Source organism: Mizuhopecten yessoensis, unplaced genomic scaffold, assembly GCF_002113885.1.
Source record: "Mizuhopecten yessoensis strain PY_sf001 unplaced genomic scaffold, ASM211388v2 scaffold8821, whole genome shotgun sequence".
Lineage (NCBI taxonomy): Eukaryota > Metazoa > Mollusca > Bivalvia > Pectinida > Pectinidae > Mizuhopecten > Mizuhopecten yessoensis.
In genome coordinates this window covers 57,360-74,647 of record NW_018407738.1, presented here as the reverse complement: position 1 = coordinate 74,647, position 17,288 = coordinate 57,360, and the positions used below count along the sequence as shown (strand labels likewise).

At 41.2% G+C, this 17,288-nt stretch overlaps 1 protein-coding gene across 2 annotated transcripts in view; it reads left to right on the top strand.

Moving 5' to 3' along the window:
* The window catches only part of LOC110456659 (leucine-rich repeat-containing protein 74B-like), a 25,355-nt gene extending 22,868 nt beyond the window's left edge, over window positions 1-2,487 (top strand). For both annotated transcript variants that reach the window (XM_021507517.1, XM_021507516.1), the window contains 2 exons: window positions 908-993; window positions 1,654-2,487. In XM_021507517.1, coding sequence (XP_021363192.1) covers window positions 908-993; window positions 1,654-1,873 — 306 coding nt within the window. In that variant the 3' untranslated portion in view covers window positions 1,874-2,487. The remainder of the gene's footprint in view (window positions 1-907; window positions 994-1,653) is intronic.
* Window positions 2,488-17,288: the final 14,801 nt, after the last annotated feature.

Below are 17,288 nucleotides of genomic sequence, written 5' to 3'. Positions count from 1 at the left end.
AAAGGGGAAGTTTCAGCGGAAAGGGGAAGTTTCAGCAGAAAGGGGAAGTTTCAGCGGAAAGGGGAAGTTTCAGCGGACCAAGGGGAAATTTCACAGAAAAGGGGAAGTCCTACCGGGAATGGGGAAATCCTACCGGAATAGGGAAGTCCTACCGGGAATGGGGAAGTTTCATCGAAAATAGGGTAATTTCTACCCCCTTTGCGAGGAAACTTCCCCAAAACTATTCCCTAGTGTGTCAGCGCGGAGTAACTAGCGTACAGGCAAATGCGTGTAAATACGATTATTTTAGTGAATGAAAAACAACATGAAATGTTCGTTATGCATAAACATTCGTTGTTTTCGTGGTTGCTATTGAACCACGAAAATGAACACAACGAATTGGAATGCTATACGTGTCTACTGTTTGTTGATATAGGATATCCACGAAACTTTGTACAGTACCACGAAACGATCTAAATAGGTTCAAACCACGAAGGAAAGTACCCACGAACATTTCGTGTTATTCAGTATTTAGGGTGTTTTAGTAAGACCGAGACAATGCGATTGTTTTCCTATTATGTTCATATTGTCTAGTGACAGTTGTTATCCACTCTGGTCTTGTATATATGTTTCTTTACATCTGTTGAGAATGAGATGCATCCAAACCTTTTTGGTGTAAATCTTTATCTAGATTAATTTTGAATTGTTGCCACAGCACGGACCAGCGTTCGATTCACTCGATACAAAATGCACTCGATACAAAATGATCCTTTCAGAAACGAATTATATCTAGTGAATCAATAGAAGTAGTAGCTTGTATGTTGTTTAAGTTATCTTTTTACGATCTACTGTAATAACAAACTAATGATAGTTCTCAAAGGTGATGAGTATGCCGTGCACTTTACACAATTGTATATTACGTTTTTAGGAATCCGGGGTACCTGTTTCGGACATGGTCATTGACAAGATCGTCAATTTTCTGGACGAGGATGGAGACGGACATATCGACATGAGGTAATTCACATGGGGACGCTACCATATAAATAAATCTTATGATAAATTAAAGACATGTTGAGTAGACATTTTTGAGGTGGTAGCACTGGTACATTTTGTACGTTCAAATTAATGCAGGGTAAGTATTCTTCAATATCCGTTCAAACACTAAATTTAAGTGCTTTAGAAGTTTGCTTTTTTATACAAACTAAATGTACTTGCTCATTTTACACGAACTTTATGTGTTTCTGACGTATATCTCTACAATTGCACTTAGAATGTAATGCATGCTTCGTCTGTTTATATCATATTCCGTCTTTGTGTATTGCAGAGTTATCTTCTCTTAGGAGCAGGTATTGATTGTTACGTCACTTGTTTGTGAGAGCAACGTCATCAATTTTTGAGAAAACGACGTAATTTTCTCACGCAAACCAATGACGTAACAATCAATCCCTGCTCCCAAGAGAAGATAACTCTGCAATACGCAAAGACGGAATACTGGTACATTGATATGATAGGTATTCGGTTTGATACGTTAGTTGCCAAATGTTTATAGCGACATGCTGTTTATAAAGACAAGATGATGTTAAATGTCATCTTCGCTAGCCAAGTGTTTACGAAACGAACACTTGGCAAGCGAAGATGGTTAAATGTGGGTATTACAATTTCTGTTCCAATAAGGGAGTTCCTTGCCGGAGACAAGAAGATGAGGAAGATGTCCAGAGACACGAGACGGACGGGAGACGATGACATCAACAAGTATTCACGGTCCTTTAGGAAAGGAAACATCGACCCGATGACATTCAGACTCAAGGTGTCGAACGCGCCTAACCTTCTGTCCCCCGTGCTGTCACGAGAGTCGTCTACAAGTGGCGATTCTCAAAGGAAACTGTCTAGTTGAAACAAGCATGTGACATCGTGACATGGGAAAACGGGGTTTAAAACAGAATATTCCGGTTGACAGTCATGGTGGCATCAACAGCCTTAAGCTGTGTTACATTCGTGATCCGAATCCGATTAATCCATAGTCTTACAAGCAGTGCAATGATTGTCGAACTGGATATCATTCAGAACGGATACATTTTTTAAACATTATGCGGAGACGTATAAGGTATGATAGAAGGGGGGCAACTCAGTTATACTTATTGTGTGTAAGACTGTTGGCGACCTGGGAAGACCCGATCAAAATAGAAAGTGTTAGGGTAGACTAAACTGACTCTCTATGCTTACAGAACCAATAAATATGCCTGGTTGAATTGTGGCGGTGAAAATAGACCAATATCAGATGTTATCATTTTGATTGATACATACATGTATATATACAATGTAATCTACGAAAACAAATAATGTTTTATACAATAAACAATAAAATTGATGATACTAACAGACAAATGTTAGCCGTTATTGGTCAATGTTAAAAAAACATCAGCCATAATTATGTCGAGGTAGCATATTATGCCAGGGGCGTTTCTAGGATATTTGAAAGAGGGGGCGTAGAATCAAATCTTTCGCCGAGCAGAGCGAGGGTAAAAAAATGTTGGACCTTTTTTTTTGCTAAAAAACATAAAATAATTGTGAAATGCACTAATGTAACTAATGTTCCTGACTTGGAGCATGTATATTTTATAGTTAAAGTGTCAGGGTTTGACATTTGTATGCCGAATTCTCTCCATTAATTGTCTATGGTATATTAAAATGATTGGATGGATCTTAACAGCAGTAGACCAATAACGAGAAATTCCAAATTCTAGGGTATAAGGCGTTACTTAACATTTCAATAGTCCTAGGCCAGGATTTTATGAACGGGAGGCGTAATTACGGTTGCCCTGGCAGAGGGTCCATGGGGAAGCTCAGAAGCTCCTGGATTTCAACAATTTAGCATCAAATTATGAAGTAGCCAGACTAATAAATATCTCTCTATTTTAGATTAAGTTCTGGTTTCGTTGAACGACACACATGACAAGACAAACAAACACTGAAGTATAAAGTTCTTTCGTTCTAAATATTGTATGCTTTAATGTGGAATACATGATTGAATATGATAAATTGCCATATTCAATACAATATTAGCAGATTACGATATTTTTTTATTTTTTTTTGTACGCCCATTACGCCCTCACCTGGACCCGCCTCTGTATTATGCGTTCTAGAGCTGGCTGAGAACGACTTAAATTGGGTATACAGGTTAGCAGTACCATGAAAGGTTGTTGTAGAATTTCAAAATATATTGCATGCTATTTTTCTGTTATTTTATATGTTTCGAACATGTTTGATAGTTGTTTTTATTCTATCGTTAACAGGTCCTAACCATGAATGGTGTCTCAACTAAAAAGCGAATCCGATTGTGTGCATTGTTATCGTACCAGTCAGACTTTTCCCGATACAGAAACCACAATATGAATTGAGACCGACAGGTTACGGTACTGGCTGTTAATATGTCAACGGTTTTTGATATATATATTTTTTATTTAGTATAACGTGTCACTATCAGATGTGAGTAAACATACTAGAACACATTATTCTGTAAGAACCATCACATGGATGATAGACATGTTATATATTTTATAGAAACACACTTTTGGAGTTACACATTTTAAATATTTATGTAGGCTTCCCAGAATACCATATACTGCCCTGTTGTGCTATCTTGCTGGGCGTTCCTTATTTGATCCACTTGGACTACATTGTTTCATGTCAAGGAATTTGAAATTAAGTCATATATTATCGTAAACAGAGCAACTCAGTTACTAAACTATTGGTCACTTTAAACTTCAGAAACACTTATAGTGTTTGTAAACGTTTTTCTAATCTTCTGTTCAAACTGATTTAACGTAGCACGACCCGATACTTCCATATTTACCAGGGGATTTTAATATCGCCAAATGACCCTGACCTTAAACTAGTGTTAATCCGATTAGTGATAATACTTAACACGTATTAATGACGGGCTAATATAGGGACCTGTGTTGAATGCCCTTTAATCTTATTATTGGCCAATCAATATTTGAAAATAACAGATTTTCAAAATATTGAATATATTTAGATTACAGTTGATCCCGAGATTGAGAATGCAATTAAAAGCAATTTTCAACCATTTTTCCTTCATTTTACCGCAGCTCCCGATTTATAATGTCAGAACATAAAAAAAAATTAAATTTACAAGCTGTTTAAAAAATACTTAAACGATTTTGGCCACGTTTTTTTTTACATTTTGTAAAATTAAGCGATACTTTAATAAATACAGAATCATCCATCAAGGCGCGTTTAGAAGTGTCCCGTTATTTAGATATAATTTAATATTGCTTGTACATGTAACAGGCATTTTCATTGGCTTACAATTTTATGTTACCAGCCAATAACGTAAAAAACGACGTCGCCGTTATTACGCTGCTGTATCAACCAATCAGTAATAATTTCTAAGAGAAAAGATTCCATCAATATAAGTGGATTTCCACAGGGATTGTGTATAGTAGATTAAATTATAAGAATTGACTTGAATATATGTTTTATGTTATGGAGCTATAACACAAAAAAACGAAGTGTACTCTCATCATAAACCATCCAATCCTTTTGCATTTTTTGGCAATAAAATATGTTTAAACTAGACTAGAGACATTCCGTTTTTTGTGTTATATCTCCATAACATGAAAAACATATTCAAATTAATCCTTAAATAGGCAATCAAAGGTGACCGCTCCTTACTGACGATAATTTTAATGAGCTAACAGGTCACGTGGTACTTGTGACGTTCGAGTGGCACGCTTGTATCACTGGTCCATATAACAGTAGCTAGGGTCCATGAGCTACACCCTCCTATATATTTCTGATTTGATTCAATTGACACGTCTGACAGTGTGATTCTTGGCATAAACTACATACTTATGCATTTCTCTATCAATTTAGGTTGAAAGCAGAACGAAAACAAATCACTATTTACGTAAATATTTACATCGAAGGACGATTCTGATATATATATATATATGGCAGGGACGTAAGATCTACAGAAGTAAAAATAAGTGGACAAATACCTTAATAATAAAAATGAACGAGGAACCGTTACGAACTGTATATCAAATGGGAGTACTCCTAATATTCTAGGAGTCAAGAATTGTAAACATTAGTTCAATACTTTTGTTTACAGTCTACCTAACTGAACAAAAATCAAGTAACGCGGGGATCACTGTATTTTCAGGTGTTTTATATTACATGTAATGACTTAAAAAGACCGCATTAGTAGGTAAAGGTCAGCAAAACCTCTCTATTTTAATACAATCTCAAGTGATGTAGGTATTTATATGTCGCTATATACTAACTAAATTTTTAATAACAATTTTCATTTGATCTTTTTGCCTGTATAAATATCAGCATATGGTAGTTATATAAGTAGTCCGTTTTATATCGTTACCATGCAGTTTATAGCGTTACAAACTACAGTAATCCTAAAAGGATCATAGCGTGTTCTTAATTTCCGACCAAAGCCCTTCGGAGTCATGCATACACCTATTACAATACCTAGATATGGTGTAACAGGTGGTAATATTTACAATATCAATTGTAAATTTGTGTAATCCCGAATAACCGGTTGTTAATTTCTCCAATACACATGTAATGATACAGTATCGAGTAGAGGAAGAGAAATAACCCATAAATAGTATACAGCCAACACAGAGGGACGTAGTACAGCCAACACAGAGGGACTTAGTACAGTCAACACAGAGGGACGTAGTACAGCCCACACAGACGGACGTAGTAAAGCCCAAACAGAGGGACGTAGTACAGCCAACACGGAGGGACTTATTAGAGCCCACACAGAGGGACGTAGTAAAGCCCAAACAGAGGGACGTAGTACAGCCAACACAGACGGACATAGTACAGTCCACACAGACGGACATATTACAGCCAACACAGAGGGACATATTACAGCCCACACAGAGGAACGTAGTAAAGCCCAAACAGAGGGACGTAGTACAGTCCACACAGACGGACATATTACAGCCAACACAGAGGGACATATNTTTTTTATGCCGAATTCTCTCCATTAATTGTCTATGGTATATTAAAATGATTGGATGGATCTTAACAGCAGTAGACCAATAACGAGAAATTCCAAATTCTAGGGTATAAGGCGTTACTTAACATTTCAATAGTCCTAGGCCAGGATTTTATGAACGGGAGGCGTAATTACGGTTGCCCTGGCAGAGGGTCCATGGGGAAGCTCAGAAGCTCCTGGATTTCAACAATTTAGCATCAAATTATGAAGTAGCCAGACTAATAAATATCTCTCTATTTTAGATTAAGTTCTGGTTTCGTTGAACGACACACATGACAAGACAAACAAACACTGAAGTATAAAGTTCTTTCGTTCTAAATATTGTATGCTTTAATGTGGAATACATGATTGAATATGATAAATTGCCATATTCAATACAATATTAGCAGATTACGATATTTTTTTATTTTTTTTTGTACGCCCATTACGCCCTCACCTGGACCCGCCTCTGTATTATGCGTTCTAGAGCTGGCTGAGAACGACTTAAATTGGGTATACAGGTTAGCAGTACCATGAAAGGTTGTTGTAGAATTTCAAAATATATTGCATGCTATTTTTCTGTTATTTTATATGTTTCGAACATGTTTGATAGTTGTTTTTATTCTATCGTTAACAGGTCCTAACCATGAATGGTGTCTCAACTAAAAAGCGAATCCGATTGTGTGCATTGTTATCGTACCAGTCAGACTTTTCCCGATACAGAAACCACAATATGAATTGAGACCGACAGGTTACGGTACTGGCTGTTAATATGTCAACGGTTTTTGATATATATATTTTTTATTTAGTATAACGTGTCACTATCAGATGTGAGTAAACATACTAGAACACATTATTCTGTAAGAACCATCACATGGATGATAGACATGTTATATATTTTATAGAAACACACTTTTGGAGTTACACATTTTAAATATTTATGTAGGCTTCCCAGAATACCATATACTGCCCTGTTGTGCTATCTTGCTGGGCGTTCCTTATTTGATCCACTTGGACTACATTGTTTCATGTCAAGGAATTTGAAATTAAGTCATATATTATCGTAAACAGAGCAACTCAGTTACTAAACTATTGGTCACTTTAAACTTCAGAAACACTTATAGTGTTTGTAAACGTTTTTCTAATCTTCTGTTCAAACTGATTTAACGTAGCACGACCCGATACTTCCATATTTACCAGGGGATTTTAATATCGCCAAATGACCCTGACCTTAAACTAGTGTTAATCCGATTAGTGATAATACTTAACACGTATTAATGACGGGCTAATATAGGGACCTGTGTTGAATGCCCTTTAATCTTATTATTGGCCAATCAATATTTGAAAATAACAGATTTTCAAAATATTGAATATATTTAGATTACAGTTGATCCCGAGATTGAGAATGCAATTAAAAGCAATTTTCAACCATTTTTCCTTCATTTTACCGCAGCTCCCGATTTATAATGTCAGAACATAAAAAAAAATTAAATTTACAAGCTGTTTAAAAAATACTTAAACGATTTTGGCCACGTTTTTTTTTACATTTTGTAAAATTAAGCGATACTTTAATAAATACAGAATCATCCATCAAGGCGCGTTTAGAAGTGTCCCGTTATTTAGATATAATTTAATATTGCTTGTACATGTAACAGGCATTTTCATTGGCTTACAATTTTATGTTACCAGCCAATAACGTAAAAAACGACGTCGCCGTTATTACGCTGCTGTATCAACCAATCAGTAATAATTTCTAAGAGAAAAGATTCCATCAATATAAGTGGATTTCCACAGGGATTGTGTATAGTAGATTAAATTATAAGAATTGACTTGAATATATGTTTTATGTTATGGAGCTATAACACAAAAAAACGAAGTGTACTCTCATCATAAACCATCCAATCCTTTTGCATTTTTTGGCAATAAAATATGTTTAAACTAGACTAGAGACATTCCGTTTTTTGTGTTATATCTCCATAACATGAAAAACATATTCAAATTAATCCTTAAATAGGCAATCAAAGGTGACCGCTCCTTACTGACGATAATTTTAATGAGCTAACAGGTCACGTGGTACTTGTGACGTTCGAGTGGCACGCTTGTATCACTGGTCCATATAACAGTAGCTAGGGTCCATGAGCTACACCCTCCTATATATTTCTGATTTGATTCAATTGACACGTCTGACAGTGTGATTCTTGGCATAAACTACATACTTATGCATTTCTCTATCAATTTAGGTTGAAAGCAGAACGAAAACAAATCACTATTTACGTAAATATTTACATCGAAGGACGATTCTGATATATATATATATATGGCAGGGACGTAAGATCTACAGAAGTAAAAATAAGTGGACAAATACCTTAATAATAAAAATGAACGAGGAACCGTTACGAACTGTATATCAAATGGGAGTACTCCTAATATTCTAGGAGTCAAGAATTGTAAACATTAGTTCAATACTTTTGTTTACAGTCTACCTAACTGAACAAAAATCAAGTAACGCGGGGATCACTGTATTTTCAGGTGTTTTATATTACATGTAATGACTTAAAAAGACCGCATTAGTAGGTAAAGGTCAGCAAAACCTCTCTATTTTAATACAATCTCAAGTGATGTAGGTATTTATATGTCGCTATATACTAACTAAATTTTTAATAACAATTTTCATTTGATCTTTTTGCCTGTATAAATATCAGCATATGGTAGTTATATAAGTAGTCCGTTTTATATCGTTACCATGCAGTTTATAGCGTTACAAACTACAGTAATCCTAAAAGGATCATAGCGTGTTCTTAATTTCCGACCAAAGCCCTTCGGAGTCATGCATACACCTATTACAATACCTAGATATGGTGTAACAGGTGGTAATATTTACAATATCAATTGTAAATTTGTGTAATCCCGAATAACCGGTTGTTAATTTCTCCAATACACATGTAATGATACAGTATCGAGTAGAGGAAGAGAAATAACCCATAAATAGTATACAGCCAACACAGAGGGACGTAGTACAGCCAACACAGAGGGACTTAGTACAGTCAACACAGAGGGACGTAGTACAGCCCACACAGACGGACGTAGTAAAGCCCAAACAGAGGGACGTAGTACAGCCAACACGGAGGGACTTATTAGAGCCCACACAGAGGGACGTAGTAAAGCCCAAACAGAGGGACGTAGTACAGCCAACACAGACGGACATAGTACAGTCCACACAGACGGACATATTACAGCCAACACAGAGGGACATATTACAGCCCACACAGAGGAACGTAGTAAAGCCCAAACAGAGGGACGTAGTACAGTCCACACAGACGGACATATTACAGCCAACACAGAGGGACATATTACAGCCCACACAGAGGGACGTAGTAAAGCCCAAACAGAGGGACGTAGTATAGTCCACACAGACGGACATATTACAGCCAACACAGAGGGACATTTTACAGCCCACACAGAGGGACGTAGTAAAGCCCAAACAGAGGGACGTAGTACAGTCCACACAGACGGACATATTACAGCCAACACAGAGGGACATATTACAGCCCACACAGAGGGACGTAGTAAAGCCCAAACAGAGGGACGTAGTACAGTCCACACAGACGGACATATTACAGCCAACACAGAGGGACATTTTACAGCCCACACAGAGGGACGTAGTAAAGCCCAAACAGAGGGACGTAGTACAGCCAACACAGAGGTACTAAGTACAGCCAACACAGAGGGACTTAGTACAGTCAACACAGAGGGACGTAGTACAGCCCAAACAGAGGGACGTAGTACAGCCAACACAGAGGGACGTAGTACAGTCAACACAGAGGGACTTAGTACAGCCATCACAGAGGGACGTAGTACAGTCAACACAGCGGGACGTAGTACAGCCCACACAGAGGGACGTAGTACAGCCAACACAGAGGGACTTAGTTCAGCCAACACAGAGGGACTTAGTACAGCCAACACAGAGGGACGTAGTACAGCCCACACAGAGGGACGTAGTACAGTCAACACAGAGGGACGTAGTACAGTCAACACAGAGGGACTTAGTACAGCCAACACGGAGGGACGTAGTACAGCCAACACAGAGGGACATAGTACAGCCAACACAGAGGGACATAGTACAGCCAACACAGAGGGACTTAGTACAGCCAACACAGAGGGACTTAGTACAGCCAACACAGAGGGACTTAGTACAGCCAACACAGAGGGACTTAGTACAGCCAACACAGAGGGACTTAGTACAGCCAACACAGAGGGACTTAGTACAGCCAACACAGAGGGACTTAGTACAGCCAACACAGAGGGACTTAGTACAGCCAACACAGAGGGACTTAGTACAGCCAACACAGAGGGACTTAGTACAGCCAACACAGAGGGACTTAGTACAGCCAACACAGAGGGACTTAGTACAGCCAACACAGAGGGACTTAGTACAGCCAACACAGAGGGACGTAGTACAGCCAACACAGAGGGACGTAGTACAGCCAACACAGAGGGACTTAGTACAGCCAACACAGAGGGACTTAGTACAGCCAACACAGAGGGACTTAGTACAGCCAACACAGAGGGACTTAGTACAGCCAACACAGAGGGACTTAGTACAGCCAACACAGAGGGACTTAGTACAGCCAACACAGAGGGACTTAGTACAGCCAACACAGAGGGACTTAGTACAGCCAACACAGAGGGACGTAGTACAGCCAACACAGAGGGACGTAGTACAGCCAACACAGAGGGACTTAGTACAGCCAACACAGAGGGACTTAGTACAGCCAACACAGAGGGACTTAGTACAGCCAACACAGAGGGACGTAGTACAGCCAACACAGAGGGACGTAGTACAGCCAACACAGAGGGACTTAGTACAGCCAACACAGAGGGACTTAGTACAGCCAACACAGAGGGACTTAGTACAGCCAACACAGAGGGACGTAGTACAGCCAACACAGAGGGACGTAGTACAGCCAACACAGAGGGACTTAGTACAGCCAACACAGAGGGACTTAGTACAGCCAACACAGAGGGACTTAGTACAGCCAACACAGAGGGACGTAGTACAGCCAACACAGAGGGACGTAGTACAGCCAACACAGAGGGACTTAGTACAGTCAACACAGAGGGACTTAGTACAGCCAACACAGAGGGACGTAGTACAGCCAACACAGAGGGACGTAGTACAGCCAACACAGAGGGACTTAGTACAGCCAACACAGAGGGACTTAGTACAGCCAACACAGAGGGACTTAGTACAGCCAACACAGAGGGACTTAGTACAGCCAACACAGAGGGACTTAGTACAGCCAACACAGAGGGACTTAGTACAGCCAACACAGAGGGACTTAGTACAGCCAACACAGAGGGACTTAGTACAGCCAACACAGAGGGACGTAGTACAGCCAACACAGAGGGACGTAGTACAGCCAACACAGAGGGACTAAGTACAGCCAACACAGAGGGACTTAGTACAGCCAACACAGAGGGACGTAGTACAGCCAACACAGAGGGACGTAGTACAGCCAACACAGAGGGACGTAGTACAGCCAACACAGAGGGACTTAGTACAGCCAACACAGAGGTACTTAGTACAGCCAACACAGAGGGACTTAGTACAGCCAACACAGAGGGACGTAGTACAGCCAACACAGAGGGACGTAGTACAGCCAACACAGAGGGACTTAGTACAGCCAACACAGAGGGACTTAGTACAGCCAACACAGAGGGACTTAGTACAGCCAACACAGAGGGACTTAGTACAGCCAACACAGAGGGACTTAGTACAGCCAACACAGAGGGACTTAGTACAGCCAACACAGAGGGACTTAGTACAGCCAACACAGAGGGACTTAGTACAGCCAACACAGAGGGACTTAGTACAGCCAACACAGAGGGACTTAGTACAGCCAACACAGAGGGACTTAGTACAGCCAACACAGAGGGACTTAGTACAGCCAACACAGAGGGACTTAGTACAGCCAACACGGAGGGACGTAGTACAGCCCACACAGAGGGACATAGTACAGCCAACACAGAGGGACTTAGTACAGCCAACACAGAGGGACTTAGTACAGCCAACACAGAGGGACTTAGTACAGCCAACACAGAGGGACGTAGTACAGCCCACACAGAGGGACGTAGTACAGCCAACACAGAGGGACTTAGTACAGCCAACACAGAGGGACTTAGTACAGCCAACACAGAGGGACTTAGTACAGCCAACACAGAGGGACTTAGTACAGCCAACACAGAGGGACTTAGTACAGCCAACACAGAGGGACTTAGTACAGCCAACACAGAGGGACTTAGTACAGCCAACACAGAGGGACTTAGTACAGCCAACACAGAGGGACTTAGTACAGCCAACACAGAGGGACTTAGTACAGCCAACACAGAGGGACGTAGTACAGCCCACACAGAGGGACGTAGTACAGCCAACACAGAGGGACTTAGTACAGCCAACACAGAGGGACTTAGTACAGCCAACACAGAGGGACTTAGTACAGCCAACACAGAGGGACTTAGTACAGCCAACACAGAGGGACTTAGTACAGCCAACACAGAGGGACTTAGTACAGCCAACACAGAGGGACTTAGTACAGCCAACACAGAGGGACTTAGTACAGCCAACACAGAGGGACGTAGTACAGCCAACACAGAGGGACGTAGTACAGCCAACACAGAGGGACTAAGTACAGCCAACACAGAGGGACTTAGTACAGCCAACACAGAGGGACGTAGTACAGCCAACACAGAGGGACTTAGTACAGCCAACACAGAGGGACTTAGTACAGCCAACACAGAGGGACTTAGTACAGCCAACACAGAGGGACTTAGTACAGCCAACACAGAGGGACTTAGTACAGCCAACACAGAGGGACTTAGTACAGCCAACACAGAGGGACTTAGTACAGCCAACACAGAGGGACGTAGTACAGCCAACACAGAGGGACGTAGTACAGCCAACACAGAGGGACATAGTACAGCCAACACAGAGGGACTTAGTACAGCCAACACAGAGGGACTTAGTACAGCCAACACAGAGGTACTAAGTACAGCTAACACAGAGGGACTTAGTACAGTCAACACAGAGGGACGTAGTATAGCCCAAACAGAGGGACGTAGTACAACCAACACAGAGGGACGTAGTACAGTCAACACAGAGGGACTTAGTACAGCCATCACAGAGGGACGTAGTACAGTCAACACAGCGGGGACGTAGTACAGCCCACACAGAGGGACGAAGTACAGTCAACACAAAGGGACGTAGTACAGTCAACACAGAGGGACTTAGTACAGCCAACACGGAGGGACTTAGTACAGCCAACACAGAGGGACATATTACAGCCAACACAGAGGGACTAAGTACAGCCAACACAGAGGGACTTAGTACAGCCAACACAGAGGGACGTAGTACAGCCAACACGGAGGGACGTAGTACAGCCCACACAGAGGGACATAGTACAGCCAACACAGAGAGACTTAGTACAGTCCACACAGAGGGACGTAGTACAGCCAACACAGAGGGACGTAGTACAGCCAACACAGAGGGACGTAGCACAGTCAACACAGAGGGACTTAGTACAGTAAACACAGAGGGACGTAGTACAGTCAACACAGAGGGACTTAGTACAGCCAACACAGAGGGACATAGTACAGCCCACACAGAGGGACGTAGTACAGTAAACACAGAGGGACGGAGTACAGTCAACACAGAGGGACGTAGTACAGCCGACACAGAGGGACTTAGTACAGCCAACCCAGAGGGACTTAGTACAGCCAACACAGAGGGCCATAGTACAGCCAACACCGAGGGACGTTGTACAGCCAACACGGAGGGACGTAGGACAGCCAACACGGAGGGACGTAGGACAGCCAACAATGAGGGACTTAGTATAGTCAACACAGAGGGACTTATTACAGCCAACACGGAGAAACGTAGAACAGCAAACCCATAGGGGATTATTACAGCCCATACTGAGGGACTTAGTACAGTCAACACAGAGGGACGTCGTATAGCCCAAACAGAGGGACGTAGTACAACCACCACAGAGGGACGTAGTACAGCCACCACAGAGGGACGTAGCACAGTCAACACAGAGGTACTTAGTACAGCCAACACAGAGGGCCATAGTACAGCCAACACCGAGGGACGTTGTACAGCCAACACGGAGGGACGTAGGACAGCCAACACAGAGGGACTTAAGACAGCCAAAACAGAGGGACGGAGTACAGCCCACACAGAGGGACGTAGTACAGCAACACAGAGGGACTTAGTACAGTAAACACAGAGGGACGTAGTACAGTTAACACGGAGGGACTTTGTACAGCCAACACAGAGGGACTTATTACAGCCAACACGGAGACACGTAGAACAGCAAACACATAGGGGATTATTACAGACTATACTGAGGGACTAAGTACAGCCAACAGCCAACACAGAGAGACTTAGTACAGTCCACACAGAGGGACGTAGTACAGCCACCACAGAGGGACTTAGTCCAGCCAACACAGAGGGACGTAGCACAGTCAACACAGAGGTACTTAGTACAGCCAACACAGAGGGCCATAGTACAGCCAACACCGAGGGACGTTGTACAGCCAACACGGAGGGACGTAGGACAGCCAACACGGAGGGACGTAGGACAGCCAACACGGAGGGACGTAGGACAGCCAACAATGAGGGACTTAGTATAGTCAACACAGAGGGACTTATTACAGCCAACACGGAGAAACTTAGAACAGCAAACACATAGGGGATTATTACAGCCTATACTGAGGGACTAAGTACAGCCAACAAAGTGGGCATAGTACAGCCAACACAGAGGGACATAGCACAGCCAACACAGAGGGACTTAGTACTGCCAACACGGAGGGACGTAGTCCAGCCAACACAGAGGGACGTAGCACAGTCACCACAGAGGGACTTAGTACAGTAAACACAGAGGGACGGAGTACAGTCAACACAGAGGGACGTCGTATAGCCCAAACAGAGGGACGTAGTACAACCACCACAGAGGGACGTAGTACAGCCACCACAGAGGGACGTAGCACAGTCAACACAGAGGTACTTAGTACAGCCAACACAGAGGGCCATAGTACAGCCAACACCGAGGGACGTTGTACAGCCAACACAGAGGGACTTATTACAGCCAACACGGAGAAACGTAGAACAGCAAACACATAGGGGATTATTACAGCCTATACTGAGGGACTAAGTACAGCCAACAAAGTGGGACGTAGTACAGCCAACAAAGTGGGACGTAGTACAGCCAACAAAGTGGGACTAAGTACAGCCAACAAAGTGGGACTTTTATCAGTAGAGCCAACATAGAAGGACATTATTTTATACAATTTAGGAAATAACGCTTACGTATTGTGCAATATTTGCAGCTAATTGTTTATAAGGAAACGATGGAAATAAAAGTCCTTTCATCAATTCCTATAAAAAAATATTAATAAATAGATAATTTTACAAAATCAAAATTGAAAATAAAAATCAACAGCACTTGGTCAATTTACGGTAGCTATATGGTTCACTAGTCTAACGACGTGCCGAGATGATTGATCCGTTCATGGTAGGGTCCTGTTTAAGTAATAGGGCAGCCTTTGTGATATCACAAGTCGTTCGGAAAGTTCTCCTTTGAATAAGAAATCGTGTTTGTGCTATCTATTTAACGTACGAACGTTAGTCAGTCAGGTGTAAAGTAACATATTTAATGGCTATACATGTACCAGACATGAATTTGCGACACATTTAAATAATGAAAAGGAAAACAAAAACGATTTCGATGAAAACAACCAACATGCATCATGATCGCAGGGCAGGTTAAAAAAATAAAATTGCACAGATGATATGGTCAGTTTAAATTCATTATATTATATTGATTGACTTTTGCAAATTGGGGGTTTCCACTGAAAAGTCGGCAAACCAGTCTCAGCAGTACCCAGCAATAGAGAATCTCTGCCGTGTAATAGTTAAGTTGGGTTTAGTTAAGTTATTTACCGGTACAAGATCCTTTACACCGGACTCAAGTATACAATAATAACAATACATTGAATAAATCAATTATAAAAACAGTTCCAATTTCTAAAGAATTTCGAACTTATAATTGTATATATATTCTTAATCTTCACATGCTTATCCAATTTGTTTTTGAAAGAATTTACTGTTGGTGCCGAGATTATTTGTTCGGGGAGATCGTTCCATATTTTGACTACGCGCAGATCAAAAATGTTTTTCCTGCTGTCCAGTTTACAATGCGGCTTTTTCGAATGACCTCTTGTCTCCTGTCTTTGGACCTTGTCGTTCCAGCGTTTAAGAAAATCCGCTGCCTTGCTATAGTCTTCACCGTTTCTCTTTGTTGATCTTTCGCAACTGAATCGTGGCCGTGAGCCTGTCTTTGCGGACAGTTTCATTCAAAAGACTTAACGAACTAGTTCCGTCTTAGATCCTTACTTCAATCAAATATATTCTGAAATCTTCTCGTGAACCAGACACCTCTGAGCCCCGTTAGGAAAGCAATTCTTCTGAACTCTGTTGTGAACAAGATACATCGGAGTCCTGTCAGAAAACTATTCGCCTGAACGGTGTTGTGAACCAGACACTACTGAACCCGCCGTGATAAACTAAATACAGATCCACACAGCCTATATCATGGTACAAATTGAACGGACAATCCTCTGTAAATAATCATTGGATACGTTAAACGGTTCAGCATACATAACACAGTCCTATAAAAGGACGATTTTTAAACTAGTGCTATTACTGAGTGGAAAAGGGACAAACTTCTGCACCAATGATAAACTGAAGTCAGGCAAACAGGTTTTCCATCACGTTTTCTTGTCACTGATCCGTGATTAGAGGACAGGCAATGCAATGGTACATAGATGGATTCTGAAGTACTTAAAAGTTCTTGTCCTTCCTTTATACTTACAATCATAATAAAAAGATCATTCGAGACAAAAGGAACATTAATCACCAGAAGAATATATTCTCTTTCATGTCCAAGAATATTTGTTTCAACATTCTCTTTATAACACCCCTGTTTTGTGACGCGGTTGGTCAACACTTGTCTGTGTCGTAAAATCTGCAACTAAGGTAAGATATACGAATTTAAAAGAAATCTTGATTGAAGAGACTTAACAAGTATGACTTACTAAATTACCTCTGGGATTCAAAGTACATCAAGGACAGCTTACATTTCCTTACTAAAGTGTAAAAATGTCATATTAATAAGAGATTTTTTTCCCCTCAAAGTGGAATAACTAATTAAATTCACATATCCTATCT